At 39.6% G+C, this 15,627-nt stretch overlaps 3 protein-coding genes across 6 annotated transcripts; 2 read left to right on the top strand and 1 right to left on the bottom strand.

The window, feature by feature from the left end:
* Positions 1 to 834: 834 nt before the first annotated feature.
* On the top strand, positions 835 to 9,067 carry LOC113571570 (E3 ubiquitin-protein ligase RNF182). 3 transcript variants are annotated; one of them, XM_081718452.1, is made up of 3 exons: positions 835 to 1,160; positions 6,951 to 7,128; positions 7,705 to 9,067. In XM_081718452.1, exon 3 carries the CDS (start codon positions 7,713 to 7,715, stop codon positions 8,466 to 8,468), a length of 756 nt encoding a protein of 251 aa, XP_081574578.1. In that variant the 5' UTR covers positions 835 to 1,160; positions 6,951 to 7,128; positions 7,705 to 7,712; the 3' UTR covers positions 8,469 to 9,067. The 3 variants fall into 3 exon arrangements, with proteins under 3 accessions (XP_081574578.1, XP_026856381.1, XP_026856380.2); XM_027000579.3 differs by having other exon boundaries at positions 836 to 1,160; positions 7,475 to 9,066; XM_027000580.3 differs by lacking the exon at positions 6,951 to 7,128.
* Positions 9,068 to 9,645: 578 nt separating this feature from the next.
* Positions 9,646 to 12,434, top strand: zgc:109913 (regulator of G-protein signaling 9-binding protein). Its single transcript, XM_027000730.3, has 3 exons — positions 9,646 to 10,076; positions 10,562 to 10,847; positions 11,165 to 12,434. The coding sequence occupies exons 2-3, from the start codon at positions 10,646 to 10,648 to the stop codon at positions 11,692 to 11,694; spliced, it is 732 nt and encodes a 243-aa protein (XP_026856531.2). The 5' UTR covers positions 9,646 to 10,076; positions 10,562 to 10,645; the 3' UTR covers positions 11,695 to 12,434.
* Positions 12,435 to 12,551: 117 nt separating this feature from the next.
* Positions 12,552 to 15,579, bottom strand: LOC113571624 (ubiquitin-conjugating enzyme E2C). Of its 2 annotated transcripts, none has more exons than XM_027000670.3 (7): positions 15,500 to 15,579; positions 14,416 to 14,526; positions 14,053 to 14,080; positions 13,888 to 13,974; positions 13,539 to 13,743; positions 12,884 to 12,943; positions 12,552 to 12,738 (listed from the first exon to the last, which is right to left on the bottom strand). In XM_027000670.3, the coding sequence occupies exons 2-7, from the start codon at positions 14,514 to 14,516 to the stop codon at positions 12,701 to 12,703; spliced, it is 519 nt and encodes a 172-aa protein (XP_026856471.1). In that variant the 5' UTR covers positions 14,517 to 14,526; positions 15,500 to 15,579; the 3' UTR covers positions 12,552 to 12,700. The 2 variants fall into 2 exon arrangements, with proteins under 2 accessions (XP_026856471.1, XP_026856470.1); XM_027000669.3 differs by lacking the exon at positions 15,500 to 15,579 and adding an exon at positions 15,413 to 15,482.
* Positions 15,580 to 15,627: the final 48 nt, after the last annotated feature.

Genomic DNA, 15,627 nt, shown 5'->3' with positions numbered 1-15,627 from the left:
ATAATGCAAAATATGGTTTTAAATATTAGAATCCCGGAATATTACCCCAAGATGGCGCCGTTGCGTTGTTTTCTAGTTTAGACTTAGTTATATGTTTCAGTTTGATACACGTGACAAAACACATACTAATTATAAAGGATTTATGTAATATCGCTGTTAAAACGCTTAAATTGTGAGAAATTGTGGTGCAATATGTGCTGACAGATATGAGTGACACGGACAACCATCTTTGTTTTCAGGATGACTCGCCATTCGTGTATAGCCTACTGCACTGTTCAAGTTTAACTATTGCCTATTGCGTCTGAGTCTCAAGTGTTCTTGCTCCACTTTTCTTAACGACCATGTACATTGCTTCGTACGAGTTACTGCAGCCTCAGCACCATCTGCTGGTCAACTTTGTTATTCAAAGGGATTCTTGCAAAGGCAGAGGCTATTTGTTTCCTTACGTTTTGTCCAAATCTCATTTTATTTGGCACGTACTGTGTGTTCACTCATTGCATTGATAGTAAAATATAAGACAATAGGCATTACTGGCGTAGATTAATTAACTAAGGCTACAGGGCAATGTAGGTTCTTTAAACTGTATTTTATAAAAACTCGGTTTGTTTCAGTTTAGAGATCTGTTTTCAGATAGGCTCGGCTACGTTTCCTTTATTGACCTTGGAATACGTTCAGTTGGCTCCTAATTTTAAATAGTAACTGGCGTACTAGGGGGATAAAACTTCGTAACTTTTCGATTGGCATCATTAATCATCATACAGATATATAAAACGGTATCATGAATTGTGTTTTAATTCTACGTTGTAGTAGGGAGGTGATCTTGTGCGTCCGTAAAGTCCAACACGACGGCGGCGGACGGGCCCTCTCTAGCATTCTGACCGTCAAGTCGTTTCAGCCGCACTTCGCACTGGGTCTTGTTGCCACAGCAACCACTGAGGAGAAATCTGTGCAGCTTCTGATGCTGTAGCGCTACCGCATTGAGGGGGTTGTAACAGTTCTGGTCGGGCAGATGGGACCTCAAGATTGACTGTGACTCACCACAGCAAGCGACACAACACGGTGAAAGGGAAATGTTGCTCTGATTAGCTACAGTAATCTTCGGCATTGAAGTCGGGGACTGAACAGACGGTTGTTTACTGTTCACAAGCAAGAACTGAGGGGTGAGTGCTTGATACAACCGCTACTGAATGTTAACTGATCATATAAATCGACAGTCATTAAATATGCTCTAAGACAATACCGTTAAACCAAAGGAGTAACAATCAATGTGCCAGATATAATGTAACCTACGTTGGAGGCATAGCAAACGATGCCGCCAGTGTCAGTGTGACTTTCGTTGAGCCGACATACCCAATTTGTCGTATTAAGTGATTTTTTGTGAACATTTAAATAGGCAGTGCAAATCATCATGTGGTGGTCAGGAGTTCTAGAAGTGAAAAGGACCTTGTTTAGTAATTCCTTCACAGTGTAATGTAACAAATATATGAGTCCAGCCTTAATTAATATTACTATTTGCTATTCTGTTTTATAAGCCTAGTATTTCGACGTTTACTATGGATATCATATTCGGGTCCGTCTTTCTCGGGTGGGTGGGGGGGTAGATGTTATGCGCAATTTTAACGCCAAAGACCTGTTGGACTACGGCAACACGTGTATAGAAATCGAAGGACCTATTATTTTGTTCATGATGATGCTTAATGTGAAATGGACTCCTGTTGAAGATCTTAGACGTAAATTCTGCAATAATCTGTTCTATGTAAAAATCTTCTGCAGATTAAAAATGTGATGTTGTTGCAAGAGTGTAAACGCAGTATCCTGAAAGTGATGTTATGCTCCTAGTGAAATCAAGTCAGGCCTCAGTCAGAATAATTTTGCCTAAACCGTTATGGACACTTATCACATTTCAGTAGGCCAGTTTTCACTTTCGTCAAAAGTAAGCCTATCACAATCTTTAAATCATTTGTTGACTGTCGAGTGATACTGAATCCTGCAATACCTTATAGTGTCTACTGAAAATAACCGAGGAAACTGCAGCGAGACATTTCAGAGAGCGTTATATAATGTCTTATGTGGAGGACGAATTCCAATTAACTTAGAAGTAGCTGTCTCAACAACATCCTATAATCACACTGACACACTCCTAGAGGCACAACTAGCTTACCTTAAATATGATTCATGTAATACTGATGAAAATGTAGGAGAGGCAAGGTTTACGTGACTTGAACGTGGAGAAAGGGATATTAAATTCAAGGGAGAGGTCAAATTTAAACACTCGCCTATTTGCAAGCCTTAATGTCATTGCAAAAAGCAAACATTGCAATTAACAACCAAACTTGCTTCTCAGTCTCCTCTACATTTGTCAGCTTTTATTAGCTATATGAACAGTAGTTTGAGCATCCTTGCAGACCATCTTTCATGTCCTCACTTTTCACAATTTATAGACACACATTGTTCCACAGAACTTTAGACTTGCAGGTTCTTTACTTTTAGAGTCCATGAAAAGGAACGCTTCAAAAACTAGTCCACTAATGACACATCAGCTGGACGGCTTTATGCGGGCGGTAGGGGTAGGCTGTGGGGAGTGCGGTCCTCAAGCACTTCCAGTACTGTGTGAGCTGGCCACCGAGCTGTCCCGTTGAATCACAAACAAAGACAGAAGCCCATCCTCCAATTGCGGATGTGTTCTTTTAAGAGAAAATAGATCAATTTAGAAAGTGGCAAGAGGCCAAAGCTCTTGAGCAGGCCTGCAGACCTGATATGCATAATAACTGGAGCCAATAGCACATTGTGTTTGTTCTGATTCTGAGATATGCTGTTCTATGGAAGATTTTAAGCAGAGGTTAGATGTGATCCAGTGATTGTGATAGATGCTTGTTTTTATTCTACAACATTTTATAAATTCATATTTCCATACTTCTAACAAATATATAATAGCTTTAAAACAATGCTTTGTTTTGTTAAAATAATTTAAAGAATATTCTCAAATGGTCTTATTAAGAATAGCTGTGAATTTACATTTATTTTTATTACAATGTTTCTTTTCTTCTAGATCTTGCAGGATATTTGCACATCAGAAGTACAGTGTAGGTCTCTGGGGCAATATGAATTCAGACCAATGGTGTGAATTAAAAGTCACAGAGTTGCCTTTATCAACTTTGCTTACAGTCATTTTGCAGTCAAAGTTCCCGGTAGATGGATTACCCACTTAATGGCAAAGTACTTTTTCTTTGGCTCTTTAAATGTTGCTTTCATGGGGTTGTCACTATTACATGGAATTGTGAAGATGTTAATTTGTGAAATTAATAATTAGTGTAAGATTAAATGGGTAGACTAACTGGACTTTCATTTTGCTTTTGGGCCTGCTGTTGTTGATACTACAAATAAAACATGTAGGCATGAAGTTTCCATTTGGTCTATGTACTCCTGAAAAAAAGAAAAAAGGTAGGCATTTTTTTCTGGATCATTTTGGATCCCAAAGACCTTATAGCTAATGACCATTCAATTGGAACTTAAAATTAAAGATCTTACATGGAAAGTGATAATAATCTGATAGTAATTTTATGAAGCTTTATGTATAAATCCATTTTAAAAAGGTTAGAAAGTAGATTACAGAAATAAATAAAATGTGATGAAAAAGCGAGCATAGACCATCAGGATATACCGATATACAATATAGTAGTCTCTTCTGTGCTGTGTGCAATTTCAGTTAAAAATACATACTGGCCAGTTTGTTTGGTGCGTTATTGCAGGGTAAGAGCTGTGAAACATTCATGACTCAGTAGAAGAATGCCATGAGGTGATATCAGAGGGAAGATTCAGATTCTTCACACAGCTGCCAATTTTTTGTGCTTTTGTTAATTAAATATTTGGCATAGTTCAGCTTGTACAGCATATCTTAATACATATTGTGGCTTTTTCCATGGTTGGTAAATGTGAAATAACAGGATTAAGGCAGTATAAAATGAATAAGATTTTGGGGCTCACAAATATTTTTTCCTAAAATTATTTTTAAAAAAGATATGTTGGAAAGAAAGAAAGAACCCCCCCCCCCCCCCCAAAAAAAAAAAACCAACAAAAAAACAAAAACAAAAACATGTGAAACATTTAACTAATTTAAGCAATTGGTTGGAGCAAATCAAATTCTTTCCACTTTGGGACTACACCTAAAAATGAACATAGTGGAAAAAAACAGTACAAATTTCCCTAAAGCCTGAGCTTTGTTTAAGAGGATAAGAGAAGAGCACTTAATTTGATTCGTTTGAGTCAGCTTCACTATCAATTTTCACTGACTTTGGTTTTATAGAAACAAGACCTCTTGAAACATCTCAACCTTTAACCAATTAGTAAGCAATGTTGTACTGTTCATAACCATTTTATCACATTTGCTTACTTCAAATATAACCACAAATTTAAAAAAAAACAAGAAATTAAATTGTAATTATTAAGGAAATTACCAAGAGTTCAAATTTTAATTATTTATTCTGATGATCAATGAACGGAATATTCACTGGGATTTGCAAGACAACCTATAAAAAGTATCTGCCAAATTCAAGTGATATAACATTTAAGAAGATGTAAGAATATAGCAACTATTTCCTTGAACATTTTTAAAGGATTCAAATTATGTCCATATTAAGTATTCTTGTTATGTTCCAGGCATGTTTCAGTTCATGGGATCGTAGAAATTGGTCTTATTTTTTATATGGTGTGAGCTTTAACAAAATAGCCTTATCAAAATATAAATGTGTTAAATTGGCCTTTATGTGACCCTGCCTTTAGTAATAGTGCATCCAGTAAGACTACTCTGCAAGACAATTTGATTTTAAAAAGTAGATCCAACATGTTTTTATAGGATTTTATTGTGAACATCCAATCACTTGCATCTTTCTGTAATGGAACTGCTAGTTCTGTTTTCCTCTACATATAACGGTGACATTCTTTAATTAAAGGGTATGAAGAATAAAAGGGTATTGCTAGTAAGACTAACGCTCTGAACATTTAAGCCAATATTAAGATCCATGTGAATAAAAGGTTATGTATATCCAAAAATTATGAACTGTTCCTTTTTTGGCATTTCAAATACTTCCTCCCAAAAGGGGGTATACATGTTGGCCCAGAGAGGAGGAATTGGATCATTTGTGTTGACCATAGTACAGGAGGCACAGATGGTGTTTGTGTGTTAATATGTTACATGGTTGGCATCTCTACCTGTATCTCTCTCCCTCCCTCAAAAACACTCAGGATTTTAGCAATGCACGGTACTGTTGTTGTCCGAAGTAGTGCGCCAAATTTTTTTTTGCCCCCTGTAGTCTGATGTTACGAAAGTAAGGACAATCCATACTTGCTAAAGTGACTGTTGATGTCAGTGTCAATTTGACATTTCTGGATCAGTCTGAGCTCATTGGAATGTCTTATTATAGACTTTATGATAGAGTGTGTGATGGCTGGCTTATGTTGCATGACAGGAGAGAGTTCACTGTAAGGTGCTGAAGTCCTCAGATTTCCATTCTTATATATCACTACCATAAAAGATTATCCAAGAGAGTGAAATGGGCAAACGGGTCCTCCAGAGCACCAGAGTACCTGAATGTAGCTTGCCCTTGCTGTGAGTGGAATGCAGTGTCCTTAAGAATGATACGATCTCACAGGTTAACATGCACCACTGAAGATGCAGCTACATTGATTACTCAGCTAAATGTAGACGTGTCCTCAGGCATGTATCGGCTTGCTGCATTTTTAATAGGTGCTGAATCTAAGCTGGCAAAAAGTCCCCTTTTCCCATGCTGCCCGTCTGCATCCCAGACAACAGGGGCAACCCTGTGGGCTTCTGCACAGCAAACCGCCCATTGCTATTTATGCAGGGTTCTGTTTTTTTGTTTGTTTTTTTTCATGGTCCCTTGGAGACAACCTGCCATACAATCTAAAAGTCTAAATTTCTGTGCCTTTCACCTTTCTTCAGGGGACAGGTGTGTGTTTCTGTTTAGTATGTGTCTGTGTGCATGAGAGAGAAAGAACGATGGCAAGAAGTACTCTTTATTACAGTCATCAAGGGTAGTTGGGGGGTGTTATATAAAGCCGACCGTGTTTCCTGCAGCAGGACATTCTATTTATAGATTGAGTTCGAATTCTAACAACCTGCTCTCAGAGATGCGGATGGTATTTGCATGCGTGTGAAAAAGAGGAGCTTAAGCAGAAGAAAACAAGGCTGAGGCAGAAACGAAAGGTGTGGGAGGTGTTACGTCATGTTGGGTGAGATGTGTGTGCTTGCAGCATGGCTCGGGTGATGACCTACCTATAGACCAGTGCGAGACCCTCTCTCGCGGGACCATAAAGCTAATTACCCACTCGGTCACTCCTTAACTTAGCCTGGAGCGTCGCGCCAGGCTTTGCGTCCATCAGCCTTGCTGGTTCCCTTGATTAGCAAACACATCATTTTGGGCCTCTTGTCAAGTGTAAAAAATGATGCATATGTCAAGGCCACTATAATTCTCTTGTCCTCATTTCCTAGATGGTCGAGATACAAACACCTTCAAAGCTGTGACTTGGCAAGCAGTTTTATGTCCCATAGAGGGGACATGATGAATGTGGAGGACATGAATGAATGGGGGGTGGGGGGTTGGAACACTGATTTTTGCTCACAAAGAGCAAATCAAGGCCTTCTCTCCAGCAAACACTATGACCACAAAGATCATAGCTTACTGTGTTGTTCATTTTACTTCCATAATGTGGGGTGGCATTAAATTCCACAAAGATTAATACTCTGTTGTTCTTCTATTCTCTCTCCTCACTCAAGGGACAGAATATTTTCTTATAGTGATGTGATGTCAGTGGCAGCAGAATGACTACTAATGATTTTTTTAAATATATGGTATATTTAATAATAAATATGTTTGAAATAATTATTCCTATTTTGTGTCGTAACTGAAGATTTTACTGTGTTTTTCTTTCAGAAAGCAAGTCAATGATCTCTGTATGCTTGCAGCTCAATACATGATGGACATAAATTATGTGTTATCACTTAAGAACATTCTTTTTAACTGGTGAAGAAAACGGACACATTTCAAGATGGTTTTACCCAGTATTTTAAAGACTTTCTACCAATTCGTACCTTAGCTGTGGATGACTGAGGTGCAGTATTCTTTTCTTGGGTATTCATATCCAAAAGGAATTCATACAGGCTAGAACAGTGACTCTAGAGTTCTCATTACCTCCACTTCACAAACTAGTATTGCTTTTTTCTGCTTGGCTTCATGTGAGTCCAAGAAACTCTAAACACAAACAGCTCTGTGTATCTCTGAACAAATATTATGTATATGTATGGGAAAGCAGATTTTGCATGCATTACTGTAGAAATTTATGATGACTCAATATCATTATGAAAGTTATAATGTCATTATGACTTCCAGGATAATCATGGTTTATTGGGCCATCATTATTTTCTAGACTGAAACTGAGTTCAGATTATTCGTTTTAGGGAATAGTTACATCTGTGGATTGTGTTACAACATCAGAGCAACCTCCCCAAAATGAAACCACAGTGTTCGAACACAGTTTGACCATCACCCTTCTCCACTTCCAAATTCTAAAAAAAGGACTTAGGACTTAAAAGCAAGAACAGTGGACACTTAGTTGGACAGCTGGGTGCAGCTGTGCTGAGACGGCCTGGGTCTGAACATTCTGGCCCCACCTGCTCCTCTCTTTCAGCTCTTAAGATGAGCCACAAGCCTGACTCAGAAACGGAGGCCACACAGCCGCCTGTGGTCTATACGGTGGAGGAGCTGGAGTGCAAGATCTGCTACAACCGCTATGATGCGCGTGCCCGCAAGCCCAAGGTGCTCAGCTGCCGGCACCGCGTCTGTGCCAAATGCCTGAAGAAGATGGTGGAGCTGGACGCCTCGCCCAGTGTCGTCAGCTGCCCGTTCTGCCGGCACGAGACACACGTGCCAGACGAAGAGATCTGGCTCCTCCAGGATGACAGCAACATCCTGGCCATCCTCGCGTACCAGGACCGGGCACGGAAGAGCGGTCCAGCACCCACCGGTGAGGTGCTTCTCACCCCCAGCGGCCTGAGCGGGGGCGGGGTGGCAGAGCAGGCCCACAGTTCCTCTGACTGCCTGGTCATCACCATCATGGAGGTGCCAGGCGAGTCGCAGTCATCGTCCGACTCCATGAGCATGCTGAACATGGTGCGCCTGTACCGGCCAGCCAGCCTAGACTCACTGCCCTGTCACCTACCTGTGCAGAAGTGCCGGGCATGGACGTCGCGCACGGTGCCCCGATTCATCATGGGCTTCCTCTGCCTGGTGTACTTCAGCTCACTGCCTCTGGGAATCTACCTACTGATGATCCAGCAGCTCACCCTGGGCGTGATCTTGGTCAGCCTCGTGCCCTCCACCCTTGTCCTCTGTGTCTTCTATGGCTTCTGCCAATGCCTTTGCCATGAGATCATGGAGGCTATTGCCACATAGCTTTTTCAGTAGCTTCCATGCATTTAGCAAATTTCTAGACATTATGGACTTCACTTAGCAAGATCTATAAAAAAAACAAGCCAAAATCACAGATGCATATCTGTTAACTCTCATCTGGCTGCTCACATACTGTTGCACCGGAATATACCAGCATTTAACAGTGAACTCCTTATAATCCTCTTCAGTTTGTGTGCAGGGCAGTATATACTTTATTTGGGCAGTTAGGACTTGACAGCTGATGCAGGATGTCTGTATTATGTCTGCCTGAAGTGTGCTGGGATTTTTTGCATTCATTAGTTCAGTCCATGGGACTTCAACATGACTGTGATTCTTTTACTCCACTAATAAGAGAATAATATTCTATAACATCTAACATAGGAACTATGGGCTTTGTTCTATAACTCATAAGTAAAAAAGCTGTCCTCCCTACTTTTGTTTGAGTTGCTTTATGAATAGTTAAGTCTGTGAATTGTGTTGGAGATTTGTTGTACAACACAGTCTCCATATACCCAGTGAAGTTGCCTTTGTAAGGCATGTCAATTCCAAATTTTAAATTTAATGTTGTGTATATATACTTGAAAAAAATTATATATATATATATATATATATATATATATATATATATATATATAAATGTGTTTGTCATTGCTATGAGAATGAACAAATACCTTCTAACCGCCAAAACTGTTATTATTCAATAAATATTTAAAATACAGTCAAGATGATGTCAGTTAATGAAGCATAAAGGTTGCCAGACTAGAATAGACTTTGAATAGGGAACCACTGACACAAAATATTAAGTGGCATTATATGAGAGTAGAGTTTTATGGCTTGACAACCAGAATCTTCCTTTGAGCGTAATTGCAGAAACTTAATAATTCATATCAGAATCGAAAGAAAGAACAATAATAAAATCCTTCTTAAATGTTTAGAGCATGGTGTATATTAATATGTATGATTAATGAATATGATTAGTAATTCATGATGTCAGAGGACTAGTTGTAGCTGTGATGTTTTTGCTAACAGAATGAGCCTAATATTGGAGGGGTTGCTTGGGATACAAGACCCATGGGAGCGCGTGTCAAGGGTCCTCTCAACACGTAGCTTTCAAATGAGGCTGAGTAACCACTGGGGGTGTGGGGTGTCAACAAAGGATTCCTGCCTGTGCCATCGCAATCCTGCAACACGCTCCCAGATGACAATTAACCTCGCCCAAAGCACTTCACCCTGCATGCACACACAAACATGGGAATGAAAGGAAGTGGTAGATGGGCCTGGTCTAACCTTGTTCAGCACAAAAACACCCTTGTTCTTCTATTACTCATATTAAGAATGTCTATTCTGAAGCGAGGTCTCCCTCCGATGCCTCATGTGCATGCTTGCTAGGTTCTGAGGGCATCAGCTGCAGGGTTTAGCTGTAATTGAAACGTGTCTCCCTGAAGACCAGCTTCTGTGAAACCACCGGAAAAGAAGTACCAAGGTGAGCTGGGTGATAAGAGAGTGTTTGGCAGAAGCGGTCTTAGATGCAGTCAAGACGAGAGACTGTCAACACAACTATAAGAATGAGAAGAGACAATAAGGTTCTGAAGGATTCTTAGGAATACTCAGGTAATCAATGGTTGGATTCCTTTCAAAGTGAAATGGTTATAATTATATAGGAAAAATATTATTTCTGAATAGTAATGAATAGTAATTTAAGGAGTCTCACTGATTTCACACAAAATGTTTGCACTGAGATAGCATGGAGTTCTAACTAATAAAGGGATTAGTGTGCACCGGAAAAAAGGAAAATAGCCTATTATTGTTTATTTTTATTTATTTAAATTTTGTAAAAATTCATTTTAATTTGATTTTAAATATTACTTATATTTTATTAATTTGAAGCTATGATAGAGAATTAGAGCAGATTAATGCTGGACTGAACTGGTATAAGCCTATTCAATATGGTACAAAGAGCAGAACTCCACATAATTGTATAATATGGCTCTTTAGCATCAAAAAGGCAACTTCACCACTAAACGTGCAATATAGAAATTTAATTTTAAGGAGGCTTTAATTACATTAAAATACCTGCTAAAACTTGCACTCTACAGAAAGATTCTTCAACGACCAGGCTTGCTCCTGTGTATGAAAGTTCAGCCTCAAGTGTGCCAAAACTCAAATTGGCTATTGAGGCCATGAACCGGTGGCGGCGGTCAGTGGGGGAGATTCAGGCCAGGCGGAGACAGGTGAGCGAGTGCGAGCAGGCGCAGGCTGCCTTGGGCAAGGTGATCGCCTGCTTCCAACAAATGACCACCTGCATGGGGAGCAACACAGACAGCAGCAGCCTAAGGGAGGAGCTGGAGGAAACCAGGACACTGGCTCATAGGATATGCACAGGTAGGAAAGGAGTGGGGGGGTGGGAAGAAGTGACAAACAGCTCACAGGGCTGCTGCAGAACTGCTTGTCCTTGGAGTGATCTTTTTTTATGATTAGAATCATGGTGTTTAGTGGTATGACATTTCAAATGCTAGCCCTGATTTGTGATATGGCTTTTTGGTACATGGCAGCTCATTGTCATTTTAGACCATTCATAATAATGCCAAAGCTTCATCATGAATGTGCGTCTTCAGAGCAAAGATTTTATTTGTACTTTTTTCATGCACTGCACCTTACATCCACCACTGTTTGTCTCGCCTTATACACTGATGTTCCAGGGCTGCACCGGAGACTGCTCGCCCTGCTGGTAGAGACAGAGCAGGGGCAGGAAGACCGCGAGCAGGTGGAGCGCCTCTGGGTGCTATTCCTCTGCTGCCTGGAGAGCTTTCAGCAAGACCTGAGGAGAGTCAGTACCCTCGAGGAGATCTTTCCCCTCACCCAGCGTAAGGACCGACAGGCCCTGGTTAATACTGGTGCAGTTGGTGGGGGACCGGAGGTGGCGGCTCGGGCCGCCATAGTGAAGATGCCCTGGGTGACAGGGGATGGAGAGCAGAGGCCGGACATGAGGGGCCATGTGCTGGAGATTGACGGTCTGATCCAGGAGATGCTGCAGAGAGTAAACATTCCCCTCTGGTCGGTGGAGCCCATGCAGAAGGCCTGGGCTGAGGCCTGCAAAGATGGACAGGATGAGGAAGACACATTGGAAGCGATGATGGAGGTGGAAGTAGTTTCTCAGGCCAACAGAGCGTTCGGCTGCTGCAGTCATTCCAACTGCAGATTAGGGTGCATTTTCTGTCTGCTCAACTAGAGTGGAAAATTTAGTGAAGTAATATGGAAACTATAGCTCTGAAACAGAGAAATCCAGGTTCAATTCCAGAGTACTCAACAAACATAAAATCAGCTCTCTTACCAAATAGATAATTAAACATTATTCCTTGGAGAGTAGACAAACCCTCATGTTTTCTCATGCACAGTACAATTTTAAAACACTGCCCTCTACTTGTAACTAAAATAACATCTTCTGCTACAGAGAACCCAGTAAAAACTTCTCATCCCTACTAGACAGTTTTTAATATATAATTTTATATACATATACACACAGAGAGAATAAAAGGTATAATGGAAATTAAGGTGTTCTCAAGTTCTATAATTATATTATCAAGTGTTTATAATTATAAATATAATATAATTTCTCAAGTTCTCTTAGTGGTCTCATTTATCTCAAGCTTCATCTTCTGCTTGAAACATGGAAGATATTCTAGACAAAACAGCATCCCTAAAGGCCACAAAATACAGGGCAGTTGATTGGCAAGACTGTCCATGTTGAAAGCCCACAGAATTAAACAAAACATTGCAATGGGGTGAGGGTGATACAGAACTCCTGTAGCCAGTTTAAATGTTTCCTTTTAAGTAAAATGGCTGTTAAGGTACAGAGATAGCTCAACTTACACTATCCCTTTTTTCCAGCTGCATGAACCACCAAAGTTCTTAAAGTTATAATGAACACAAACACCTGTCTAGTTACAAATTACTCAAGGTATTTAGCTACAGAATATATACACTTGATTTAGTAATTTAAAGGACAAAAAAAATAAAGCTGTATTTGTGTTTTGTGAACACTGCGATGTGTACAATGTTTAATGCAACAAACATGCAATTACTGAATGGCATTTTGAGACAAGTTTAATTCAACATACAAATACTGTACATAAACATACTCAGGATTTAAATGTACATAATTATTAGCAAGAAAAAAAACAAAAACAAGGTCACATGAAGATAAAAGTGGAGAGGCAGGTGTGTGTTTTTGGAGGTCAGTTCTTGTATGTTGCATGCAAATGAGCTTTGAAGGCTGAAATAAGAACAAAGAAACATTCCAACTTATGTTTTTGCATGGTGGAAGAAAATAGAGATCAGCTTCAGTACACCAAAACAAGTGGAATATAGCAAAGGCTTATTCATGTGGGTTGGAAAGCACATCCATTTGAATTACTTACCTTCCTGGTTGTCCCACAATTCAGCAGCTGCAGCATTCATAGGGCTGTCGTTGTTGGGCTCTTTAAAAAAAAAAAGAAAGAAAAGAAAGAAAGAAAAAGAAAAAAAACAGTGAACAGAGTTCACGCACCAGCTACTTTATTTAAAGGGAAAAAAAAAAAAGAAAAACACCCAGGCAAAAAAAAATTAATAGACTAATAGGTAGCTAGATCTGACTTACTGCTGTATATGTGAGATTATTGGCTGTTGCTTATTGATTACCATACATAGTTCATTAGCCACCTTTTACCCCATTCAGCACTAGTTAGTTTCTTAATACAGGTGCATTGCTAACACAATAGTGCCATGGCAGTGGGTGTACAACTAGTACAGGATAACTGTCAGGGTCAGTGTGTCATGTCATGTTTTGGGTAGCCCAAAACATCTATCCAGTTGCAGTTCTATGGTCAAAAGCTAATCACTGATAAAGGGCTATAAGATGGAAAGCAAATTACAAGTAGGGGAAAAAAACAAAACAAAAAAAACCACACTGAACAGAGGTGACTGGTAAGAGTAGGATCATAGAAATTCATTAAAAGGTTACAGGGCACGAGTTATCAGTAAGCATTTTAAACATGGGTGGAATATTGTAGATGTCATGTTTGAAGAACATCTCACCCCCAAGTAAACTCTGAATGGACAGCAGAATGGATCGAACATCATAAAGAGCAGACCACTTCTCTTTTAAAATGTCTAAGCATATGAACCCATTCTCATCAACATTTGGGTGGAAACAGGAAGTGATGAATTTCACTCGTGGGGCATTGTAAGGGTATCCACTGGGAAATTCCAGCGAGAGCTTATACCTCAAACCTTCATAGACCTTAAAAGGAGAAAGACAATTACATTTTTAGGAATTCCAGTGTTTAGGAATAAAACACTGAATACAAGATTAAGCTCACTCCAATGTGACTTAAGATATACCATTACTTATTAAAATACAGCAAATAATAAAGAGTAAACTTACTGTTCCCTGAGCCCCGTCAATTGTGCCAATCCATTTAAAGAGATTGTCAGACTCTGGGAATGCAGAAATTCCCTTGTCTCCTGACATCTGCAGGGTAAACATAAGTTAAGATAAAAGACTTCAAAATTCAATTTAAAGATCAGCATAGGTACTTTGAGGACTCACCATAAGTGTCATCAGCTCTTGTTGCAACCTAGAGACAAATGTAAGGCAATAAAAGTAGTCAGAAAATGTGCATATATTCGTTACAAAACTGACAAAAACTGATTTAATTTTTCTTTAAGCAATATTCAAAGTATTCACCGTCACCATATTCTTCAATACAGTTATCCATGTACTCTGTTTGTGAAAGTGATTTCAATAACTAAGCAAACTTTCGAATGTCATTACTACCCACAGAAAGCCGATGCAATCACCTCGAAGATGTCAATGAGAAACTCGTAACTTGCCTTTAGCCAAGTAATAAACTAGTATTCCACCTTTTAAAATACGGGCTTATTGTAAATCAGGTAGGTACTGCATAGCTACCTTTTTGAAACAGACCCCTTTGGCACACTTCCGCCAGTTTCGTTTCCTTTTAAAGCGGCCGTAGACGACGCTGCCGCAGGATCCATGTTTTGGGAGGCCATTGCTTAAAATCTAAACATTATATAATATTAGTGGACAGTACTGTTAGTTGCAACTCATTTAGCTAACTAATCAACAAGCTATTAAGCTACTAACCGATATTATAAGCTAAATGTAGCTAGCTGGATGGTTAGCGACAAAACACAAACATCCAAGTTGACGATAGCTAGAAGACGCAGATCCATCAAGGCTTCAAAACCCATTTACCTATTTTTTCTTAAATTACCATGCTTAGTTCGTCATGATCTGAAGAAGATCCATCTTTAACTTAAGTTAGTGAAATACAAACTAGCCAACCTAGCACACCGAACCTAGGTTAGCCATCAGCTCGCTAGCTGTTAAAAATGTATGAATAAACGAGTTCCCCCTCATTAGTTGGACCCATTCAGCATTTAATTAGGCAAAAATACATTTCAATTTCAAAACACAATTAATTTTCTAGCTATCGTTATGAACAGCAAAACCTAGATATTTAACTCGGCTCACGTTAGCTATCGTCTTGGCAAACCTAGGTTAACTAGCTAGCTACAGTTAACTGTTCAGCTCACCCAGCTATCAGCTGAACAGGATATTAAGCTTCAGTATTGGTGCCCCTACCTGTTATCCATCTACATAACTAACTAGCGAGCATCTTCTCTTTATTGCCGTAAACTACCAGCAAGTTAGCTATCTTTATATTAGTTTCTAGCTAGCCGCCTAGGTTAGATAGCGTTAGCTAACATTAATGTCTGGAAGAACCTAGCCAACAGATAGCTAATTTACTTAAACGTTAAAGCAAAAATAAAACCTCGTTCAACTACAATTATTACGCTTCCTTATTTTACATATAGCCTAGATTACCAGGCATTTGACATAATGTAACGACAGAACAATACATTTGATATGCAACGATTATTACCAACTGTCTAGTCCTTTTGCAACTATCAACGGAGGAGTCCAGAGCGAGATTTTAAAAGTCATATCCCGCCCCCCCGTTTAAACTTACTTTCGCCAAACCGTTTCACCGCCCCGGAGAGTTTTCACCAATCGCAAACAGAGTTAGAAAACAAACCTGGGCCTTAGCAACCATGAAATGATACATGTTCCAGAACTCTTCGATTTGATTGGATAATG

Source organism: Electrophorus electricus, chromosome 7, assembly GCF_041902795.1.
Source record: "Electrophorus electricus isolate QZ-2024a chromosome 7, ASM4190279v1, whole genome shotgun sequence".
NCBI lineage: Eukaryota > Metazoa > Chordata > Actinopteri > Gymnotiformes > Gymnotidae > Electrophorus > Electrophorus electricus.
This window is presented reverse-complemented; position numbering and strand designations above follow the sequence as displayed.

What these genes read in the sequence shown, in the direction of transcription:
- LOC113571570 (XM_027000580.3), top strand. Translation starts at nt 7,713, where the DNA reads ATGAGCCACAAGCCTGACTCAGAAACGGAGGCCACACAGCCGCCTGTG.
- zgc:109913 (XM_027000730.3), top strand. Translation starts at nt 10,646, where the DNA reads ATGAACCGGTGGCGGCGGTCAGTGGGGGAGATTCAGGCCAGGCGGAGA. An exon ending in GGCTCATAGGATATGCACAG is followed by an intron (nt 10,848 to 11,164) that starts GTAGGAAAGGAG and finishes CTGATGTTCCAG; the next exon opens with GGCTGCACCGGAGACTGCTC.
- LOC113571624 (XM_027000670.3), bottom strand. Translation starts at nt 14,516, where the DNA reads ATGGCCTCCCAAAACATGGATCCTGCGGCAGCGTCGTCTACGGCCGCT. An exon ending in AAGGGGTCTGTTTCAAAAAG is followed by an intron (nt 14,081 to 14,415) that starts GTAGCTATGCAG and finishes ATTTGTCTCTAG; the next exon opens with GTTGCAACAAGAGCTGATGA. An exon ending in ATTGTGGGACAACCAGGAAG is followed by an intron (nt 12,739 to 12,883) that starts GTAAGTAATTCA and finishes TTCTTATTTCAG; the next exon opens with CCTTCAAAGCTCATTTGCAT.